The 20633-nt window shown below is 43.6% G+C and overlaps 2 protein-coding genes across 2 annotated transcripts; one reads left to right on the forward strand and one right to left on the reverse strand. All coding sequences in view use genetic code 11, as the record gives it.

Annotated features, from left to right (window-relative positions):
* Nucleotides 1-1897: 1897 nt before the first annotated feature.
* Nucleotides 1898-6297, reverse strand: EGR_04223 (putative ATP-dependent RNA helicase DDX17; the record flags this gene model as incomplete). The annotated part of the gene is made up of 6 exons (XM_024493472.1): nucleotides 1898-2007; nucleotides 3570-4287; nucleotides 4359-4498; nucleotides 5087-5146; nucleotides 5181-6238; nucleotides 6269-6297. 6 exons carry the CDS (start codon nucleotides 6295-6297, stop codon nucleotides 1898-1900), a joined length of 2115 nt encoding a protein of 704 aa, XP_024352173.1.
* Nucleotides 6298-7039: 742 nt separating this feature from the next.
* EGR_04224 (Bifunctional protein NCOAT) lies at nucleotides 7040-18673 on the forward strand (the record flags this gene model as incomplete). Its single annotated transcript, XM_024493473.1, has 17 exons — nucleotides 7040-7112; nucleotides 7335-7386; nucleotides 7922-8150; nucleotides 8626-8875; nucleotides 10752-11025; nucleotides 11905-12085; nucleotides 12537-12641; nucleotides 12725-12782; nucleotides 12828-13003; nucleotides 13084-13258; nucleotides 13533-13586; nucleotides 13663-13748; nucleotides 14624-14940; nucleotides 16579-16921; nucleotides 17743-18105; nucleotides 18190-18444; nucleotides 18551-18673. The coding sequence occupies 17 exons, from the start codon at nucleotides 7040-7042 to the stop codon at nucleotides 18671-18673; spliced, it is 3114 nt and encodes a 1037-aa protein (XP_024352174.1).
* Between the last annotated feature and the right edge of the window lie 1960 nt (nucleotides 18674-20633).

Consider the following 20633-nt stretch of genomic DNA (forward strand, 5'->3'; position numbering starts at 1 on the left):
GATGATCAAGCCGCCTCATGGAGCCACAATGATGGAGCCCCTAAGTGGCCCGTTGTCAAAACCGTGAATTAAATACAAAATTAAATCACCACATTACCTTAATGAACTTCGAAGATGTTTCTATTTACAGTCCATTAGTAAGCATCGAGAAAATTACCTGAGATTTGACCGTTTTTACACGATCTTTTAAAATTTTTAATTGACAAGTTGGAAATAGCTCGTTTGATCAATACAAGTTTGAGGTCAACTTTTTTACAAGGCATGGTGCTACGAGTAATGCCACCAGTTTAGTAAAAGACGTTTCGACATGCATTTCATGGAGCCCTCTATAAAAGCACCCATGACAAGGACTTAGTTTTTGCATCCTAGGATAAATAAGCCTAATGTCACCCTACAATCGCGTCTGCAATGTTTACCAAGTTTAGAAGCGTTTTTTGCATTGTCTTTACAATCTGTCTGGAAGTGCGGTTTCACCTCTGTTTGAAATAAGCTCCACTACAAAAGCTAGTGAGGAACTATACCTAGGATAGTGATTCTTTATGAAGTGATAACTAGATGATGGGCAGACAGTATTTGAAAACCTTAAATCGACCCGCGGCAAGTGGGAATTAACTTTGCAAGTAAGAATTATGGCTTTACTTAATCGCTGTAGACACGTACTAGCCTTACTTAAGTGAACGTATAAAGCAGATAGATGATGCTGTTAGTGAGCTGTCACCTCATCGAACCGTGGTTGGGTTGAATTTCAGCAAAACGAAGAACTACCGAGGTAGTCTCTTGGACCACTCAGACTGCCAACTTAGCACTTACGTCCCATACTTTGCCCAACGACTTCGAAGGCCTATCAACGAACGGTTTGAAGTTGTTGAGGCACACATGACAGCAACGTTTATATTTGCCCAAAGAGAAAAGTACGCTTACGCAGCACAATATAAAGAATTTCTTGTACACATAAAAATATTCCAATGCTCCTTTTACAAAAAGAATTGGAAGATTAACGCATAATTGTTATAAGGTTTACACATTTAAGACTATTCGCTATTCACGCTTCAGTGGACCGCAAGTAGATGCAGATTAATTTAAAAGTATTTATTCAATTACAATTGTAAGATATTCATTTTCATTGCGAGTTTATACCTGAGTGGAAAATTTAGTCCAGCTGCAATTTCTGGATTGAAAAATTTGGACCTTTCAGGCTTCTTTTTTTCTTGATATCGTACAGTATATAAATCATGTTTTTGCTGCAAATTGTCCTTCATATTTCTTTGTATGATTTTTGAATTTGTTTAAACTGCTATTATCAACACCTAAAAGCAATTAGCTTTCCTCACCAAGTGGTGGCATCGAATATCACACCACTCTGCTAAATACATCACAAAGCCATTCGGTGTATTCAAAGCTGTTTTCCACCTTATTTGTGGAACTAGTCTCACAGTAGATGTAATGAGATATACAAGGAACTCAGTTGAGACCCTTACAATTACTAGCCCTGTAATTCCCCAAACGGGGACATAATTTTGATGACCTTTAGGCAATTTTGCAAGAATCAGAAAACGCTACTCAGCTGTCTGTGATTTGATGTTGTTCTGTTTGACCTATTTGGGGACTGGGTACTAGCCTTTCTATTGATAATCGTTATCGTTTGTGCTTTGATACACTCATTTGTTTAAATATTTTAGTGAAATTTAACGTAATTTTACGTTAAATTCTACTTATTGTTTAATAGTAGCACTTATGATTGTATTCAAAATCATTGCTCATCGGGGTGATTCAGCAAATGTTTGTGTTCTCGACCAAACGCGGCACACTTCCTATTTGATGTAATTACTTCAAAAAAAACCCCTTTGACACTTTCTTACGAATGTGATTGCCATACTCTGATTATTGGTTTAACGCTTCATTTGGGACCGAGTGGCACTGAAGACCCCACCATTATACGTCCATCGGGCGGCGTGGCCTCCGGGCTATGCCAGTAGCCTCCCCACCCACCCTCCCACCCCAGCGCTTCTGTACACCAGCATTACACATTCACCTCCAGCATTATAACCACTTTTGTCTTCAGGAATGACTTGGGGCGCTGCAGCAATCATTCACAGAAATGCATTAGCGTAGTGACATCTTTCGGGTTGACCCGCGATTATCGCGACAAGACACTTGGACAGATTCCAAAGTACACAAGAATGGACAAATTCACCAACACGGTGCGTGTGTGTGTTACCCCTTCTATCACCGCTGACTCAAATTTAATGCTAAAGGCGCTGTTAAAGAAGAAGACAACCACATCGCAAATCATGAACGTCCCCTATTCAGTTCCGCGTACGCGCTACTAGTGTTAACTGGTAGTGTATTCTCGAAGGAAAAATGTGTATATGCTTATATTTTATAAAAACAGCAATCACACACAAGCTTCGGCCGTTTATCCCATTCTTTGCACATTCTAACACAACGCCCGCTACTTTGAAATGTGCTCTTTCCTCGGCGCTGGCAGCAATCGTAAACGTAGTTGGATTCTTCCTCCCGTTTAGCGCATCAGGATGTCCACCCGATTGACTTAGTTCATAAACGACATTCACGAGCGATGTCTGAATGCTACACACCGTTGGGCCCCTAATTCATCTCAATCCCACTAGGTATGCACAGAACCTCTCCACGCCAAGAGCCGACAGCCCTTGAAGTGAACTTTGGGAGCGCAAGTCCCACAAATCGCGAACTTTCTTGCCCAATTGGCGCAGTAAGATCCCGAGGACGAAGGTTGCATATATCCACCGTCCATAAAAAAACCTAACATTACGGTTCACCCAAAAGGCGTATTTCCGACGGTACACGAGCCTCAGCAAACAGCTCCAATGAATAAAAACCAAAGTTCCACCCTTAAATACACATTTTGACAGCAGCGCGAACTAATGGACTACAGTGGCAGAGTTGATCCGTGGTACGCAAGGCGTTCGAACGCATGTAGGACAGATGAGCCAGCCGTAAGGCGTCGTAACAGGATTAAAAACTCGCTTTTACGGTTCTTACGACCTTGAATTTTATGTGACAGACAAACGACCAGTCGCACATCACCTGTTGAATTTGCGTTTATAAAACCAAGGTGTAAATGGCAACAGAAATGCATTTTATGTAAAAGGCTTTATACAAAACAAGCACATTGATAGAACACCAAAAGAAGCTCCTTAGCGTCCAGACGAATGAAAGGATTAATTAGGCTTCACCATTAACTTTCAATTCATCTTCCTCCATGTGGGACCTATTCTTCACTTTTGACTCCTCCTCCAAACTAACTGATGGAGAGCGCGTGTCGGCGGTACGACTCGCGGATGAGGCTGAGCGCACACTGAATGACCCAGAGCGTCGATCGTTCTTATCAACTAAAGGCCTTGAGTGAGAGCAATGATCGCTCCTGATAGGAGAGGTATCGACCTCCCTTCTTGAGCCAGTAGATTTTGATCTAGAACTTCTGTGACGAGTTCGGGATTTAGGACGAAGATTGTTACTGTTTTCAGAGGGGACACGATCTGATGAACAAATTGTTCCACCACGAGACATGAATTTACTGTGATTCGCACCTGATCCAGAAGAGCGACTCGCAGATCGACTGGAAGACCTGGGTGCATGTTTCTTTTTCCTCCTCGAGTGTGAGCGACCCGCTGATGGACTGTAGTCCCTTGGTCGATCCCTAGCACCGTTTGCCATGTGTGAATGTACCGATGAGCCGCTACGCGAGCTGGATCTTCGATGACGCCGACCTTTCAGTGAACGGGATCGACCTCGTGAGTGTTTGTCTGAAGCGGACGATCGTGAACGGTGCTTAGAGTACTTGCGGGAAGTTCGGGACCAAGATCGGCGACGGCTTTCATCGCTATTCAGTCGTCTTCGTTTACGTTCCACGACAAGTGACCGACGCGATTCAGATCTACTCCTACGTAAGCGCTTTTCATGACGCTTCACTGATCGACTGGAAGATGAACGACTCTGGGATCTTGGACTGCTGTGCCGACGATACCTGCGATGCTTCCTTTTTCGATCAACAGAACTGGCAGATCTGGACCTCTTGTGGGAAGCCCCGATACTTCTGTCACGACGCTTCTCAGAGCGACTACGCGAACGCCGACGAGTTCGACCCCTTGAGGAAGAGCGGGAAAGAGAAGATGAAGTCCTCCTCCACCTACGGATTGCGCGCTTACGACCGCCTTGACCGAATCCACCAACGGCTCTGGACAAATCCTCTAGCTCAGATGGAATCTTCTGTTTCGCTTCCTTCAATACTTTCATCAGTTGTCGAGCCTATCAAATTAGGTAAACTTCTCAGTTATATGAAGTGAGGGTGACAATTAATTAAATGAAACAAAAAGTACCGTTTTTGGGTTATCATTGTTGAAAAATGTATAAGCTGTCCCCTTCCTATCGCTTCTTCCAGTTCTTCCGATCCTGTGGACATAGTCCTCTGCGTGAGTAGGGTAGTCGTAGTTCACGATGTACCGAATGTCCGTTATATCTGAAAACATGGGCACCAGATGAGTCGTGGTTCGACAGCGACACAAAAATACAAAGTGGTTTGCGAAAGGGTGATAGAGAAGTGCCCGAGATTTACCAACAGGGGCGATGGGTGTGTGGTAAGAACCACTGGATATGCACTTAAAATTTCCCAACGACGTGCCAGTATGCAGGAAAGCCGCCGAGGTGGCGGCTTAATCCGCAGTGCAGGAGACCCGATCGAGGCTCAACGGAAGGCCTCGAAAAAGGAAAAACAACACCCAATTCGAGGTGCAGGGAGCAGAATAGACAACCCCTGCACCATCCCCTTTGATCAAAGGCGCGAGGAAAATGAGAGCTCGAACAGAGGGAGTCTGCTTATTTCCCTGTTTGGTGTTAAATTGTGCTCGCATCGTGGGGGCTAGTGTGGTGTCTCAGGTACACCCCACACGCAACGGGGCATCTGCGGCTTTGGCGAGAGGCCAACGTCCACATAGCCCCGTATGCCAGTCTGAATGGCCTGTCAAGCATTTCAGAAAATATGCATTTGTAACAAACATAACAAAGGCCAGAGTCGATCAATGTGATCCATCTCAAATGACCAACCTACCAAGTCCTCTTGCGGCTATATCCGTGGCCACCAGAGTTGTAATTCTACTATTTCGAAAATCTAAAAGGCTTCAGGGTTGGAATAATCACCTTACCTCCTAAGATCGCCTCTCTTTCTCGCTGCTGTTTATTTCCATGCATGGCAGCAACGTTGAAACCTCGATCGCGCAAGCGATACATCAGTTCGTCGGCTCTCCTCCTAGTTTCCACGAAGACAATTGCTTTTGACCTGCCGAAATCCTTCAGAAGCTCCACCAAACGGCCATACTTCTCTGACTCTCTGATAACCTCCACATTTTGCTTGATATTGTGGTTTGCGTGTAGATCCTCAGAGCCAATATTTATCTGGATATATTTTCCGAGAAATTCCCTGGCAAGCGATCTCACTTCCTTCGGCCATGTTGCGGACCACATGAGTGTTTGGCGATCTGGGCGTACTTGAGAGACGATTCTACGCAGCGACGGCTCAAAGCCCATGTCCAACATTCGATCAGCTTCATCGACAACCAAGTAGGTAGTACGACGCAGGTTGGTGTCACCAGTCTCCAGAAAATCTAGTAGTCTTCCAGGAGTGGCAATGACAACCTCAGGATACCGTTCAAGATCACGCTGTTGAGGCTTTTTTGGGGCACCGCCGTAGAGACATGCGACACGTAATCTGCAGTTCGAGCAAAAATCGCGTGCAACCGACTCAACTTGCTGCGCCAACTCACGAGTAGTTACTAGGATAAGCGCAATGGGACCATCGTGACGCTTCATCGCTGGCTGAGCTTTGATATGAACAATCGCTGGTAGAAGAAAAGCGGCTGTTTTTCCAGAACCAGTCTGAGCGATACCGACAACATTTCTGCCACTGAGAGCCAAAGGCCATCCCTGCGACTGAATAGGAGTTGGAGCCTTCCATTTATTCTCCTCAATTACTTCAATGACGCTATCCGGAAAACCCGCCTCGGAGAAAGAAAATACTGGCCTTGGGACGTCCTTCCCGTCAACCGTAATTCGGGCTTCCTTAAGAAATTTCTCAATTTCCCTGGAGCTTCTATTCTTAACAGCTGAGGACTCCTTATAAAAATCCTTCTCGAACTTAACAAGCTTTTCCCGTTTCCAATCAACGCTACGCAGGCGCTGTCCAGGAGAGCCCCTTCCATGATTTCTAGAAAGTAAACACAATAAACCAAGCTACCGAACAGGCGATTTCGACCTCCGACTCATGTCTATCAAAAACAAGCCCGCGATAGCGCCATAAGTCACGCACCCAGTAAAACAACCTTTTACTCAATAAGGAAAAAAGATTAAAAAAGTTGAATTGTAATCCCCTTTTCATCAAGCATTTAAGAATAGGTTTTACTACCAAGCCAAAAATAAAAATCTTTATTCAGCAGATTTTTTCTAGTTGGACTCGAATCAATCTACAAGCTAGTCAAAACCACTAAATGAAATAACATTAAATTTGAAATTTTAATGACACTGGCGCAATTCGCTTTTATACAGTCAAGGCTTTGGGCAAAAACAGCAAACAAAGCAAGATGCGATCCAGTGAACCAGAAACAACAAACTTCACAGTCAGCGAAACAATTTGGAAACGCCGCACCGGAATCAAGTGGCTTAAACTTCCGGGTGCCACCAAAGTACCACATATATAAGTAGTGGACCCATTGCCTAGCTTGGTAGAAAATTAGGGATCATATTCTGATGCTCTTTAAATGTGGCTTTTGGCAAGTTTGCATGTGGCTTTATGTAACAGAGGCACCAAAATGCCAATAATGGTGGCATACTGTTATTTGCTTTTAATGATCAACAAAGACACCTAAAATCCTTTTGAAATTGCACTTATTATTTGCTTTGAAATAGTGGGGTTATTAAAAGCGCCGAGGTCACAAATTTTTGTCCAATTAAATTGTGGTTGACCTTCTACATTTGTCAAACCTTGTACATGCTTTAATGTGACCTGAAAATGTCTAGTTTCTTTTTCTCTGATGACCCTCAAAGGCCCGAGCCCTCTGAATTTTTATGTGGCGTCGTGGAAGGTATCTTTTGAAATTTTCATTGGGAAACATGGTTTCTGCTCATTAAGTTGCATTTGAGTTTTTGAAAAAGCCGTTCCCTACTATCTACCGGCGCTATTTGCCAGCTCATACTTGTAGAGCATTGACGTGGCGGAATCGAATGTAGCATAAGTGGTAGTCTTTCTCTCATAGTCTTTATAAACTTGCATTCTATAAAATGCCTATTCTTCCGGTTTTTTGTAGGCTTTTACGGTCGTCCGTGGACGTATCCTCAGCGTCGTGAGCTCTTTAGGCGGTAAGTTGTTTCAATCATACGAGTTAGTTTTGTGTCCTGGTTTTATGTTTCGTCCACTTTCCTTGATCTCATTATTTTACAAACTATTCATAGCTACTCCTGTTGCTCTCTATTAATGCCATATTGTAGCTGATAGGTCTTGCAACTGTCATTGTGTTTCATTCTTTAAGTGTTCTTTTACGCAATCTTGCTTTTTTCGTCACTCAATCTGTGACTGAGCTTGGGAATACATTCTTAAGCGCCTTTCTATTTGAGTCTCATTTTTACAAACCCCTTTATGACGCTGTAGACTAGAAATGACAGTCGAACGATGTACTGCATAGATTTTGTCTAAGTATTAGAAGCTGAAATGCTGATTGTTATCTATGATCACTCCCATCAGATTGTGACTACTCAGAAGGCCTGAGGTTATTAACTAACAAGATCATAACATGAATCTTAATTTGCAATTTTTGCTCCAGGATGGCAGCATAGTAGTCCCAAGACCTCGCTTTTCTCCCGAACAAGCATTGACTACCGATGATCTGTCTTTCAGCATGCAGTCAATGGGGATGAACGCTTACCTCTATGCTCCTAAAGATGATTTAAAGCACCGACTTTCATGGCGTGAGCTCTACACGGATAAGGAGGCGGAAAATATGCAGTCGCTTATTGCTGCTGCTGATGCCCACAACATCTGCTTCATCTTTGCAATCTCTCCCGGCAGCGACGTTGTCTACTCCGATGAAGAAGACGCTGCTGCCTTGAAGGCGCGTCTCGAGCAGGTCCGTGGTTCGTGTGCATTTTCTAGCCCATTAAACTCGCATGCACTTTATTGTCAGTTTGATAATCTGATCCACAAAAGCTGTGTTTTCAATGCTGGGCCCTTCTGCTCGCCAGTGATTAAACACTTCTGTGACTAATTGAGCTGTAATTTTTCCTTGCCTTGTTACTGTACTCCAAAACTGATTCATTGGTTTACCGTCTTAAACTGTTGAGTTATTCCTTACGGCAGCTTGTTAGTACCAGCAAAATATGATTATTTGGAATTTAGGTAAGGTATATCTCAGTAAAATTTCAATAAAACGGGAATTTTGTCGTCTTGGATCGCGCAACTTTTACTAATTCCTTGTTCTTAGAACTTTTATTTCCAAGGTGAGTTTATGGCACGCATTCTCACATTCAACCCCTTTCAATTGCGTGATATTGCGCTTCATAATCAGCTTGATAAAGACAATAACTCTGTTTTATGGGACTTAGGCTCTGAATCTGGGCTGCCACGCATTCGCCTTGCTCTTTGACGACATTGACATGCGTCTATGTCTGGCGGACCAGGAGGTCTTTGTCTCACCGGGGCTGGCCCAGGTAGCGCTCACTAACAAGGTCTACGAGGCTCTCAACCGTCCGGATGTCTTTCTCTTCTGTCCCACTGAGTACTGCGCCAGCCGGGCCGTCCCTAACGTCAACCACTCCACCTATCTCGCCACCCTAGGAAGTGATCTCGCTGAAGGTGTGCCGCTTTCCCTTTCCATGTTGATTCATAACTTCGCAGGTGGTACCAGGACACCAACCAGAGCTACTTACATCTTTTTTAAACCTCTTACACTTTATCGGCGACTGAGCCAATCCTGATGACGTTTCTATGGAAAATTTTCGCTAATAGGGGCTTGCTCACATATGGAGTGGGCAAACGTATGACAATTATTGGCAGTGAAGAGACCCTCTGAAATGTTCCTTCAATGAATCGATCGGTGCAGAAATCTTGGGGGTTGTTTACATCCGACGAAGGGATGAGTTGACGGTTGATATTTTGCTCGTGCATAAAAAGCCTCTTTTTTGCGCACTCGAAAAGCACACTAGGGCAATAGATGCTATGTTACTTGTAAAGTGGCTATACTTAACGCGAGAAAGATTTAACCAGGGAAAGAAAAGTTAATCTTTCGCTGGGCTTTATTAGTATAAAGTCACCTCTTGGATAAACGAGTGGATTTTGGTGGGTAATTTCCAAACTTCTGGCACATTCTCATGAGGAAACCTTACCGATTGGGAAGATCTGGTCCAGTTCTTGGGAAAATGCCGTCACATCATTGGGACTGAGTACCAAGTGTACATTAAAGCATCTTGAGCTCGGTTTGAAGTTACTCACTATCCAGGTACCGTGATTATAATGTTATGATCGTCCTGTTTACTTTTGATAAATTTATGCGAGTAGACGTACAAGGTTGTGTACTTTGGTGTCCTTTCGACTATTTCAATATTCTTTCTTAGCTTCCAGTTGCATGTTTGCTTGCATTAAGAACCTAATGTATCTGGTATACTTCATCAATGTTTTGCTTATTTTTGTCCACCAAAGGTTTTTACTGCCAGTATGTTGAGCAATGCAAAAAACACTTTATTGGAAAGCATTACCTGGAATACTTTCTTCTATTCTACCATTATTGGATTCTGGTATTCTGTTTCTCGAACAAATCACTTTTTTTCACCGATACTTGTCCTGCGATTTCGTTTCTTCATTGTTCATATGCTTTGTTGACCGCTTAACTAATTGCCTCTTTTCAGACGTCTGTTTTTCTCAGCATTGTTATTGCAACCACTGCGCTCCTCTTGCGTGCTCTGACAGCCAAATAATCGCGTAGTAATCTATTTGGTAGTGCTGGCGAATATTTGCTCCCTCGGCCAATAAATAGGCTTATGTGGTCCGATCGAAAAGTTCATAATCTTGAGGTTATTATCATTTCTTTGAGACTATTGTAATTTTGGATGATAAGAATACAAGTCGTTTTGTAAGCGTAATATGCATCACTAGTTTATTTTCACAGTATCTACGGAAATTGTTCAAATCCTTGAAGGATCCCAGCCTGATCAAAAAGTGTTCGAAATTTGCCAACCTTTCACCCAGTCCACTCCTTAATAACCATTCCATTTCCTTCGAAATGACCTCCTTATCAACGTTTATCATAAATTCTGATTATTTTGTGTTACTTACGAGAGACCTCCAGGATTTGTATTAATTTTTTTCTGAAGTTACCATATCAGGTTATTGCAGGGCTTGTGGAGTTCTCTGGCAGCAAAAAAAACTCCTGTAGGATCACAAGGTGACCATTGAAGAATACATAATGCTTAAGCAAGAACTAATTCGTAACAAGAAATGAGCCGCTGCCATATACCAAGGAAACACGAATCGTCGTCGGTACTCTTCACCCAACAGCGTACGTAAAGATTTTTTCTTGAGCTGATGAAAACAACGTTAAAGCTTGTTCCCTAGTTATGAAATGCGGTGCATTTGCTTTAACAAAAGACGAAATCAGAACATCACTAATAATGTAAATGTGTAAAATATGCAGTACGAGTAGTAAACGTCACACCTTTTTTTGCGTCACTTCAAGGAATAAAAGTGATGTGGACAGGACCCTTGGTCGTCAGTAAGCGCGTTCCCACCTTGGGAATTCGCGACCTTTCGCGTCTGCTGAAGCGACCGATTGTGCTGTGGGACAATCTGCACGCCAACGATTACGACCAGCGTCGCGTCTTCCTCGGGCCCTATGCGGGCCGACCGCTGGCTCTTCGCCGTCGCCGCCTGCTCCATGGCATTCTCACCAACCCCAATTGCGAGTTCGAGGCCAACTACGTTGCTATTCACACTCTCGCTCAGTGGACCCGGTGCGCTCTAACATCTCTTCTTGGTAGCCGATTTTTGCCCTTTCCAAGGCTTTACATTTTGCTTCACTGAGTGCAGCGGGGGCCAAAATATCTGAAATGGTGCACATTCATTCAGGTTAGATAACTGGGTTTATATTACCTCCCTGCGTACTCCTTTCACTTACTCCGGCTTTTTTATGTTTAGATCGAGATTATCGACTTGAATGCAGTTTTTAATGCCGTTGCTAAGTCTGGGTATCCTTCTTGTTTGAAAAAGCCAGCGCCTACCCTACATCTCTTGCTCTCCTCAATAGGCGTTTTTTTGGTTTTACTCATATTGACATAATAGGGACGATAATTTTGGGGAATCGGTAATTGCTCTTAGGTTACTAAAACCTAATTTCTCTGTCTATCCGGTCTCACACACTAGTACGCTTCAATTTTCTTGTCAAGATTAGGATGTTAAGTCAAAGCGGCCAACTCCAATCCTCATTTTTAAGGTTGAGTGCATTTAGTAGCGTTGTACATCACTCTTAAAGACGTAAAAAAGCGTACCATTATGAAGGAACGTTTGTTATTCATTCACAGAAGGAGTGGGTGCTAAACTTTGACGTTGCTTTAACCCAATGGCGGTTCCTCTTCTGTAACACCAAGATTTGGCAACTGCACTACGAATTCCAGATGCTTCTTTTAGATCGGACTTGCTCACCTCTGCCACCAAAGTAGCGTCTTGAGTTATCTCTGATGAACCAATAGAGCACATCACCATCCAGGAATTGTTTGTTATTAACGTGCGAAAGCCATGATTGGCTATAGGTATAGACGGGACGCCGTGACACGGAGACTGAAGAAATCGCATTAATAAATACATCACTAAAACAGCTAACTTTCACTACATAGCATCGGGCACCCCTCCCATGCTGACAAGGTAGCCGTGTCAGCGGACCTCGCCGATGTGGGCGATGACTTGGAGCGCGAGGAGGAGGGAGGACAGGAGGGCGGCGCACACTCCTCTCCCATCTATCGACCACGAGAGGCCCTCCATAATGCTCTCAGGGACTGGTTGGCCCTCATGCTTCAGGTCAGTTGCTGTTATTCGTGTACATGAGTCCTGCCTACCCTTCAACTTGAACAACTTACGTTGGGTAATTTTATGCACATTTTTTGTCCACTCTGCATACGAGATTGAGATACGTGGTTAGCTGTCATCACTCCGCTAATGACTATGTTGTCTTCCTCTCCCATTTTGAAAAGGTTTACTACTGAACCTATTCTGGACTTACAAGAAGTTCACTTTGCACTTGTAAAATAGCTTGTGTCATAAGCTCTGTTTCATTTTAATCAAATCGAACAGGGATTAGATACATCTGACCTCATTTTAGCGAACGAATGGCACCATTACACCACCTTTGTTTGCATTTAATAACATTAAATTTTTTGGTTACCCGGCATCTTTTTGTACTTACGAAGTCGACATTTTCTTTGACCTTAATCACATTGTTGATAGTTCTTTTTCGGCTTACTATTCACAGGACCAGAGGTCGAACTCAGTGTTAGCAAAGCGAAACTTTTCGCACCCAGCAACTCCAACACCCATGGAAACAGACTCTACAGACACCCAAGAGGTCCCCATGCAGGTGAGATCAAATCCAACATGATTTTGCAACGGGTCTTGGTTGCAGATTGCCTCAACTTTATTTGAGTGTCATTCCGCCTCTAGGTTGAAAACAGTGAAAGCACTAGTGCTAGGATTGGATCTGACGTCAACATGGGCTCAGGTAGGTGCCCCTGAATTCAGTCGCTCACTACTTCGTGCTTGGTAGAGTCTACCAATGTGGTTCAATCACTCGGTATCGGTTTGGAGGACCTTGAGCTACTCTCGGACTTGTTCTATCTCCCTTTCTCCCACGGACCAACTGCACTGAAAGCGCTTGAATTGGGCCACTGGCTTCGTGAAAACTCCCATCTTGCTCCCGCAGACAAAAGTGCTGACGTGGAGGTAGGCTTAAATGGGTGAACTGCCTACTTATTAGTACATAAGTAGAATGTGTGGTTGGCGCCTACTTTTTCGGGTTTCAGCACAATAAGTGGTGTAAAAAGTTTGCCGAACTCATTAAAATAATCACTAATGTGAGTCAGCTGAGGGAGAAGATCCAACGGCTTCCCCATCCTGGTGTTGTATATGATCTCGCACCCTACCTCACTGACATTACCTCTGTCTTTGCTATGCTACTTGACTATTTCCGATGGCTCGGTACGTTCTCATTTTCTTAGCGCTAACTGTACGGGCCATTCCTGCAAGAACGCGCTCTCCATAGTTGACCAATGTCTTCGCGTTGCTTTTTAGGGTATACTTATTTGCATATTTTTAGCCTCATGGTAAAGACACTCTTCTTAAGTTTTTTATCTTTGTTTATTTTTAATAGTAATAAGTATAACAAGGCCCCAGTATGCACCTTTTACCCGCTTGGCAAATGCCTCACTTTTTACTATGCAAAAGGAACCCTTGTGGTTGTTTTTTGATCCAGAAAACGGCGTCATGGCGAACCGAAGTCAGGCTCATCTGAAACGCCTCCTTACCTGTTAGTTCTTCGTCATACGTGAGTTGCTCTCCCTATGTTGGTTTTATTGATAAAGACCTTTTGTCACTTCCTCTAGGGTTTTCTCCAGGCTACAGTGAAATGACAATGTCGGGCGATCACGAGCCTTGGATGTTTCGAGGTGGTCTTATCACCGAACTTCAGGTCAGTGTCTCTTTTTTGGCTCACGCTATTTCCCTTCATTTGGCATTTTCTGTGAGCCTGAACTAGTGCCCTTCATAAAATTTAGTTTTTTTTTTTTTTCGCATCTGGGTACAGTCTGTTATGGGTAACTCGGCAGGCTTGAAGTTAAAGTTAGCCAAGTAGTGAGGGGCTGTGAATTTTATGGTGGTGCCAAAATTTAACGGTGTAAAGATAGGCATAAATGCTTGGGGGTTATGGGAGGACGTATAAGTTATTTATTGTTAGCCATTTGGAGACATGATTGAGTATGTTTTTGTAAATTAGTTGACAATTTGTCAATTGGACTGTTTCAGACAGTTTTCCTTCGCATCGAACTACCTTGTGTGAAAACCTAGGGGACATTGCACTGTCAAGCTCTACCTTTGGACAAGTAATCCAAACATGTTTTTATGCCCAGATTTTCTTGATGTTTCCCTTTAACCGTTTATTACATTATGTACAGATCATTGTCATCCAAGGCTGTTGGATCACTATATCTTAACCGTCTATAAATCACACTTTCTTAGCCAGTACAAATGTTAGTGATTGTTTTCAGTAAATAACTATTGAAGTACTTCAAACTTGTTCTGTATTTGGTGAACAAACCTTCCTCACTTCAGATGAATGGTCCAAATATCATACTTCTCTCAAGTAATGTTTTCATATCCATTGCATTGATAATACATTAATTGTTCTTGTTTATTTGTATTTCGATGTCTCTCCGTCAAAAGTTTCCCATACCTATCCAATATTTTAAGCCGCTGGTAACGCGGTCGAAATTAAAAGTTATTACCTGTGAACAAGCTTCCATTGCACAATCAAGCATCATTTATAGGTCCCTCGTTCGCCTCTTTTAGCGGATTCTTCCTCTCGAATCGGCACAGGATCTGTTCCCCGCGCCCAGTCGCGTGAGCCCCACGATGACCGCAACCCCCACTGGTCCGCTGGCCGCGGACGACCTCTCTCCCTGTGAGCAAGCCTCCTCTCTCCTTGCGTCAGACAGGTGGAACGCTGCTAAAGTGGGCTTCCAGCCGCGTCGACCCTACCTCCTGCGACCTTACAGACTCGAGGACAAACCAAAAATCTATGGTCTTTGGCGACGTATGCTCCTGCACAGACTCGGCCTCCCGAAAGACGCCTTGCCCGAGAAGTATGAGGATCTTCCTGGTGACCGGTAGGTCTGACAGTGCCTCTTTGCTTAATCCAATTACACATCTTTCTCAAGGATCACTTCTGAAGTCTAGGTGAATTTACGTGTTCCATTTTCATCCTACATTATGCCCACATTTTAAGGAGTAGTGTTTTACTGTGTTTATAACTGTTTTTATTCCTAATTATTAAGCTTTTAAATTTTTTGATATTTGGTTAAAGTTATGAAGCATAAATTTGGAACTATGCAGTGTTTAATTTCGTCGAATTTTGCTCGTAATAGCCACACGATCCACTCTTCGCACTCCCATTAAGAAGAAAATTCTTTGCAGTCATTCGACTCCGACTGCGAAAATAGCTGGTTTACGACAAAGTTGACGAAAATCAGTGTAGCAATCCATGAGTGGGGTTTTTGAGTCGTGGTTTGAAAGCTTCAAAACGCCTATGGGCATTTGGTACCCATGAATATGAAGATAATGTGATGAAAATAAACCTCTCTGTGAATTAGCTAATTAAGTTGCCTGTGCTGCATATGCCGTCCCTCCGTTTCCAAGAGCTGCGGGGTGGTGGTGTTAGGCGCAGACTAACCCAGTTTACGATTTTAGTACCCAATCAAGAGCCAAGGGAGCAATCATTTGCGAGAGATTACGTGTGGAAGTTTAGTGATTGAGCGGTATTCTTGAGGACTGGAAACGCTATTTCCTGGTATTTTTGTTGAAATGAACGCTCATTACTTATCTGTCCACCGCTTATGATAGTTGCAAAATTCCCTCTCTTCCCTCATACGCAATCTTTTTCAGATCGCAGTCTGCTCACTTCAAATCTTGATCGTGTCAGTCGAAATCTGCATCCACCATCTCTTTTGTTTTGGGGACGAAGGTGATAATTTTAACAGGACTGAGAGTGTGTTTGTATTTCGTGCAAATGTGACACTGGTTATTCATCTCGTGACTAGCGTTCAAATCGCGCCGGGACTTGCTGTTCCGCTTCTGTGGAAAACGGTGTTACTGTGGCGGTATTAGTTGCAGTAGCAAGTGGCAAGTATGTCCTATTAACACTAGCGATAACCAATGCATATGTGTTTGACTAGCTTAGATACCTCTGTTCAAAGTGGCAGACAACAGTAGTATAGCGTGCAAGGAGTGGTGTGTGGTATCGGGCGAAGTTTCTTTCCGATGAACTGATAAAAGCCGAAGCTTTAGATAGCTACTCCTACAGAAGACCACGGAGGTAGGATGCCTCATTGCCTCAAAAGCACTCGCATGTCTGCCGAACATTTACGATTTCGAAAATTTAACGTAATTTGTGCACCAAGACAGATTTCACCCTTTGATCATCACGAAAGAATTGAATGCTTCGCTGAGATGAAAGAGTGTTTTGCGAAAAGGGACAATGATTTTCTGGACCTTGCTCTGAGTGATATCCACCCCTTTGGATCTTTAATGGGGTACCTCGATGGTCAGCATTTTAACGCTGATGACGAAGTAAAGCAGGATGTTTTAGAACGAATTGGTCACATTTAGGAATCGTTCTATGCCGAACCTTTCTAAGTGTTAAATTAATGGAAATATGACAGAGTTATGTGGCAAAATGAATCCAGCTTCTGCTTCTACATTGACGTTTCAGTGGGTTAATTCCTAATCATTTTACTTTACCCCCAAAGGTACTTCGCTGCCTACTTGGAGCGTTTTCCACAGCACTGTCTGGTGGTGGAGGGTCCACCTCTCTTCTTCGACGCCGCATTGGAGGCGTCGTCAGTTTCGACTAGTACAGGACGGAGTTCGTCCCCTACAGCCGCTCCGCCATGGGATATCGTGGCGTTCGCCTTCGCAGCGCCCGACATCGGCGCGCTGACCCGCGTATGGGACGACCTGCGGCGCGGTCAGCTGCGTGTCAAGTACCCCAAGGATGAGGCTCTGTGTGGTAGTGGAAATCACCTCCCAATACCTCGTAAACCTTCCATAAACAACATACCACCTCGACTCTCTGTTGAGGACTTTATTCGTGTAAGCTCATTTCCACTATTTCGTAAACAATGAAAGATTTTCGCATCTTTGAAAAGAACGCTACCGATACAGGTCTTAGCACTAGCAAATTGGAGTTGATTTGTTTTGCAGCTGATGTTACATTATTTAGGGGTAGCTATGACTGAGTTAGGTTACGCAATTATCATCTTTCAAGTTCCTTTGAGAAAAGTGCATTCAGCCGTTATAAAATTCGGTGCGTTGTGGGTTATTGAGGTACTCGAAAAGTAGGGATAGTGGGGTGTTTAGTTATTTCGTCCTCCTGTATAATTACAGTACGTTGCACGCTAGTAGATTCATTCCGCTCTAATTTAATTTTTTTGGCCTTTATTTCACCCTCCCAATGTCCAGTTGTTGCTAATACTTAAAAATAGTTGTTTCAAATGTCAACTAGGTTATTTACTATAACGCTGCTACCTGTTTAGTATAGAATTGAATTTGTGCCTCTTCCTGTATTGGCCTTATCCAAATTGATAAATTTTACTAAGGGATGGGATATCCTAACTGTATGTTCCTGATTACCCGCATATTTTTGAGAGATTCGTTGTCTGTATTTGATTTCGTTGTTGTCAGTGTACCTATTATAACCTAAAATTTTGACTCCTGGAATTTCTAAAAATCCTCTAGAGGTTAAGCAGACTTGCTTTTGAGGTCGTGAAATTACTATATTTTAACACCCGTGTTACGCCTAGGTAGCATTAATTGTATTGATGTGGGGAGTGATGTAAAGAACAACCCTTTGGATGCCGCATAGATGAATAAACTTTTTGTTTACTGCTTTCATATTTGCTACACTGGTTCAGATATCGTTGGACTGGATACACGACGAACGCATAACTACAGCGGCTTCAAGCATCATTGCCGAAGCAGCTGTCACCGAGGTACCACCTCCCGAGCCGTTGGGTGCTGCTATCTCTGAACAACAACATCAGCAACAGCAACAGCCAATGGCAGTGGAGATTTGCGGGCAGGAGGAGAAGCCCACCGAAAAAACAGTCACTGCTGAGGAGGCACAGACGGGTGCGGACGTGGTGGAAGCGGAGTACGCGGAGAGTAACAACGGGGAGCAACAGAGGATGAGATCGAAAGGCGAGGATGAAAATGTTACTATCGCCACCACCGCGAAAGTGGACCAGGGTCTAAAGAAAATTGACGAGGGGGAGGAGGTTGGTGGCTTTTGCCTTTTGTTTTATTTCTTGCTCCTCTTAATAATAAATCCACGATGACACTGATCTCCTACGTTTCGGTAGACAAGGTCGGGCGCCCGGACAGTGGAGGCTATCCACTCGGCAATAATATCGCACCCGGCGAGCATCTTCGTTGAGTTAGACGACTACAGTTTCAGCGGAGCCTCTGGTGGAGTCGCTGGGCTCCCCATGAACCCCTTGACCATGATGAATCACCACCTTGGAGTGGGTTCTGATCCGCCAGAGTTAGTGCTTGACGAAGTTGCCAGGCGTCTCTTTGTTTGCCTTCTGGCTGGACTCAAAACCTGTGCCTCGCATGTGAGCCCAAATCTCTGCAGTTAATCTATCCTAAATCACATAGCATAGGAACCTCTGTGTAGCTTTGCTTGACAGTACGATTTCTTAGCTCTGTTCATTTCATTAGGGAGTCCATGTGGAGTTGGACGCGATAAACGAAACACGGGCTGAACTCTACCGCCGTTTCGGATTCTATCCAGTTGCCGCTGCCTCCACCGACTTTGTCACGGTCATGGGGCGTCTTATTTGACTCCTCTCCCAGTTATCTTATTGCGCACCCAATTGTTTACTTATGGTCTGATTAATTTTGAAATAAAGTAATCAAAGTTAACACGTTGTGCTTATTTGCGGTGTATTTTTCGCATTATTTTGTCTCCAAATGCATTGTAGAAAAGTAGGTCCGCCGTATTTCAACACTGTTCTTAAAATCCTATTCGTTCTAACCTTCTGAATAATTTCTTAGGGCTCTCATACCTGCTTGAATGATGAGCTTGGTGAGTGCCTATGGATAATACAGCATTAGTAAACAATGGAAAGCTGAGACCGCTTTTCAAGGTCAATGTGTACAGAATTAGAGCATGTGACTTCAGGAAGGGTCTGAAACCATATTCAACTCCGGCCCCACAGTCATATTTAATTATCTGTTATGTCCATTTTGTATGTCGTCGTAGCTATCAAATCGAGTTCGCGGTAAAGATCAGAGGACTAGATGGAAATGGGTTAAGATCACTCCAGGAGCGCATCATAGCTTCGGTATCAGAGAATGTCCTCATTCAGACTTCCGAAATCCATATAGCGGGTCTCTTGCTTTATGCGTGCGATGTAGTCAATCCACACGAGACATGGTTAGAGCTTTCGGTTCCTCTCGGGAACTTGAGTCACCCCTTCTCTGAAGGCACACTGCCATCTCCACTCATCAAATCCCAATTAGTATTTGCTACAGCCCAGAAATTACTCAAGTGAATGACGGAATGAACAGCAATGCCTTAGCGACAGGTGTTGACTACTATCCTTTACGTCTCACTTTAAATATGTATGACTATTTGCGTTGGTGATTAATGCTCCTCGTGTTGACTTCTTATTGGTCTGACTCAATGTCGTAGCATACTCTGCAAGAACTTTTTACGCCAAAAATTCTGCTTTTCTTTTTTCCACTACCTTTTTTGTGTGAGTTGCCAAGGCCTCTGTGCACGTGACGAAATGGCACAACGACGACGGCCATGGACAGGGTAGTTGAATAGGTTTAGTACAAGGCGTCGTGACTGGCTGGTGTTTTCTCACTTTCCTCGTAGGCTTTGTGAGTCCTCACGCACATAGGTGGCAGGGGCGGGGTACATAGAGAAGGTACTACAAAACGCCAATGTGCTCAAGTCAGAAGCATAGTCTTTGTCCTACCACCCAAACAATTTTAAACGCCTGCTTCTGTGGCCGCTGCACATCGTATGGGAGTGAGAGATTGCAGATTAGAGCCCATTAAAATAGGATATGCTTCCAGCGCTAATAGATTCCGGGGGTATTAGTTAATCTTTTGACTACTGTGATTAATCCAACCATCTCCGCCAGCTGTTGTGCGTTTTCGAGAAGCTCAGTCAATTGTTAAAATAATTTCTTTACCAAATAACTAGTAATTTGTGCTCAAGAAATCTGATACAGAGACTTCTTTGACGACCTGAAATCATGGCTACTGTTATTGTAGCATTTGAATTACATGGAGCGTTTATGCCGGATCGGCTTACAGGTGATGCACAAACAAATTTATCTAGAAGATAAGTCAGTATGGCAAGGAAAAGGGGGAGATCGTACTTATTAACCGAAAGGCACTGCTTGATATCGCGGATAAGAGGGTCGATATGTAGATAATCAGCGAATGCGCCTACGTGGAATTTGTTAGCAGGCGTCAGCATCCCTAGCTTGTGACTTGCGGGCTACTTCCCGTTCTGCCTGCCACAGCCTAGTATAACAGTCAACAAGTCAAGTAGGCGCAGAGAAAAGTAACAACGTGACTGCTTCCTGTTCCAGGATGACGCATGAATAGGGTTTAATTGAAGCGGAGGTATTAGCAGTGGTAACCAAGGCAGCGTCCGGGATTCTGAAAATGGCAAAAAAGTACGGTATTTTGATCCATATTTGGTTAAACGAATTGCATGTTTGTATCTTACCCTTTCATTCTGAATCGGTGCTCTTATTTTCGCTCAGTCTTCTTATGGTCA

The sequence above is a fragment of the Echinococcus granulosus genome (genome assembly GCF_000524195.1).
Source record: "Echinococcus granulosus chromosome Unknown EG_S00025, whole genome shotgun sequence".
Taxonomy (NCBI): domain Eukaryota; kingdom Metazoa; phylum Platyhelminthes; class Cestoda; order Cyclophyllidea; family Taeniidae; genus Echinococcus; species Echinococcus granulosus.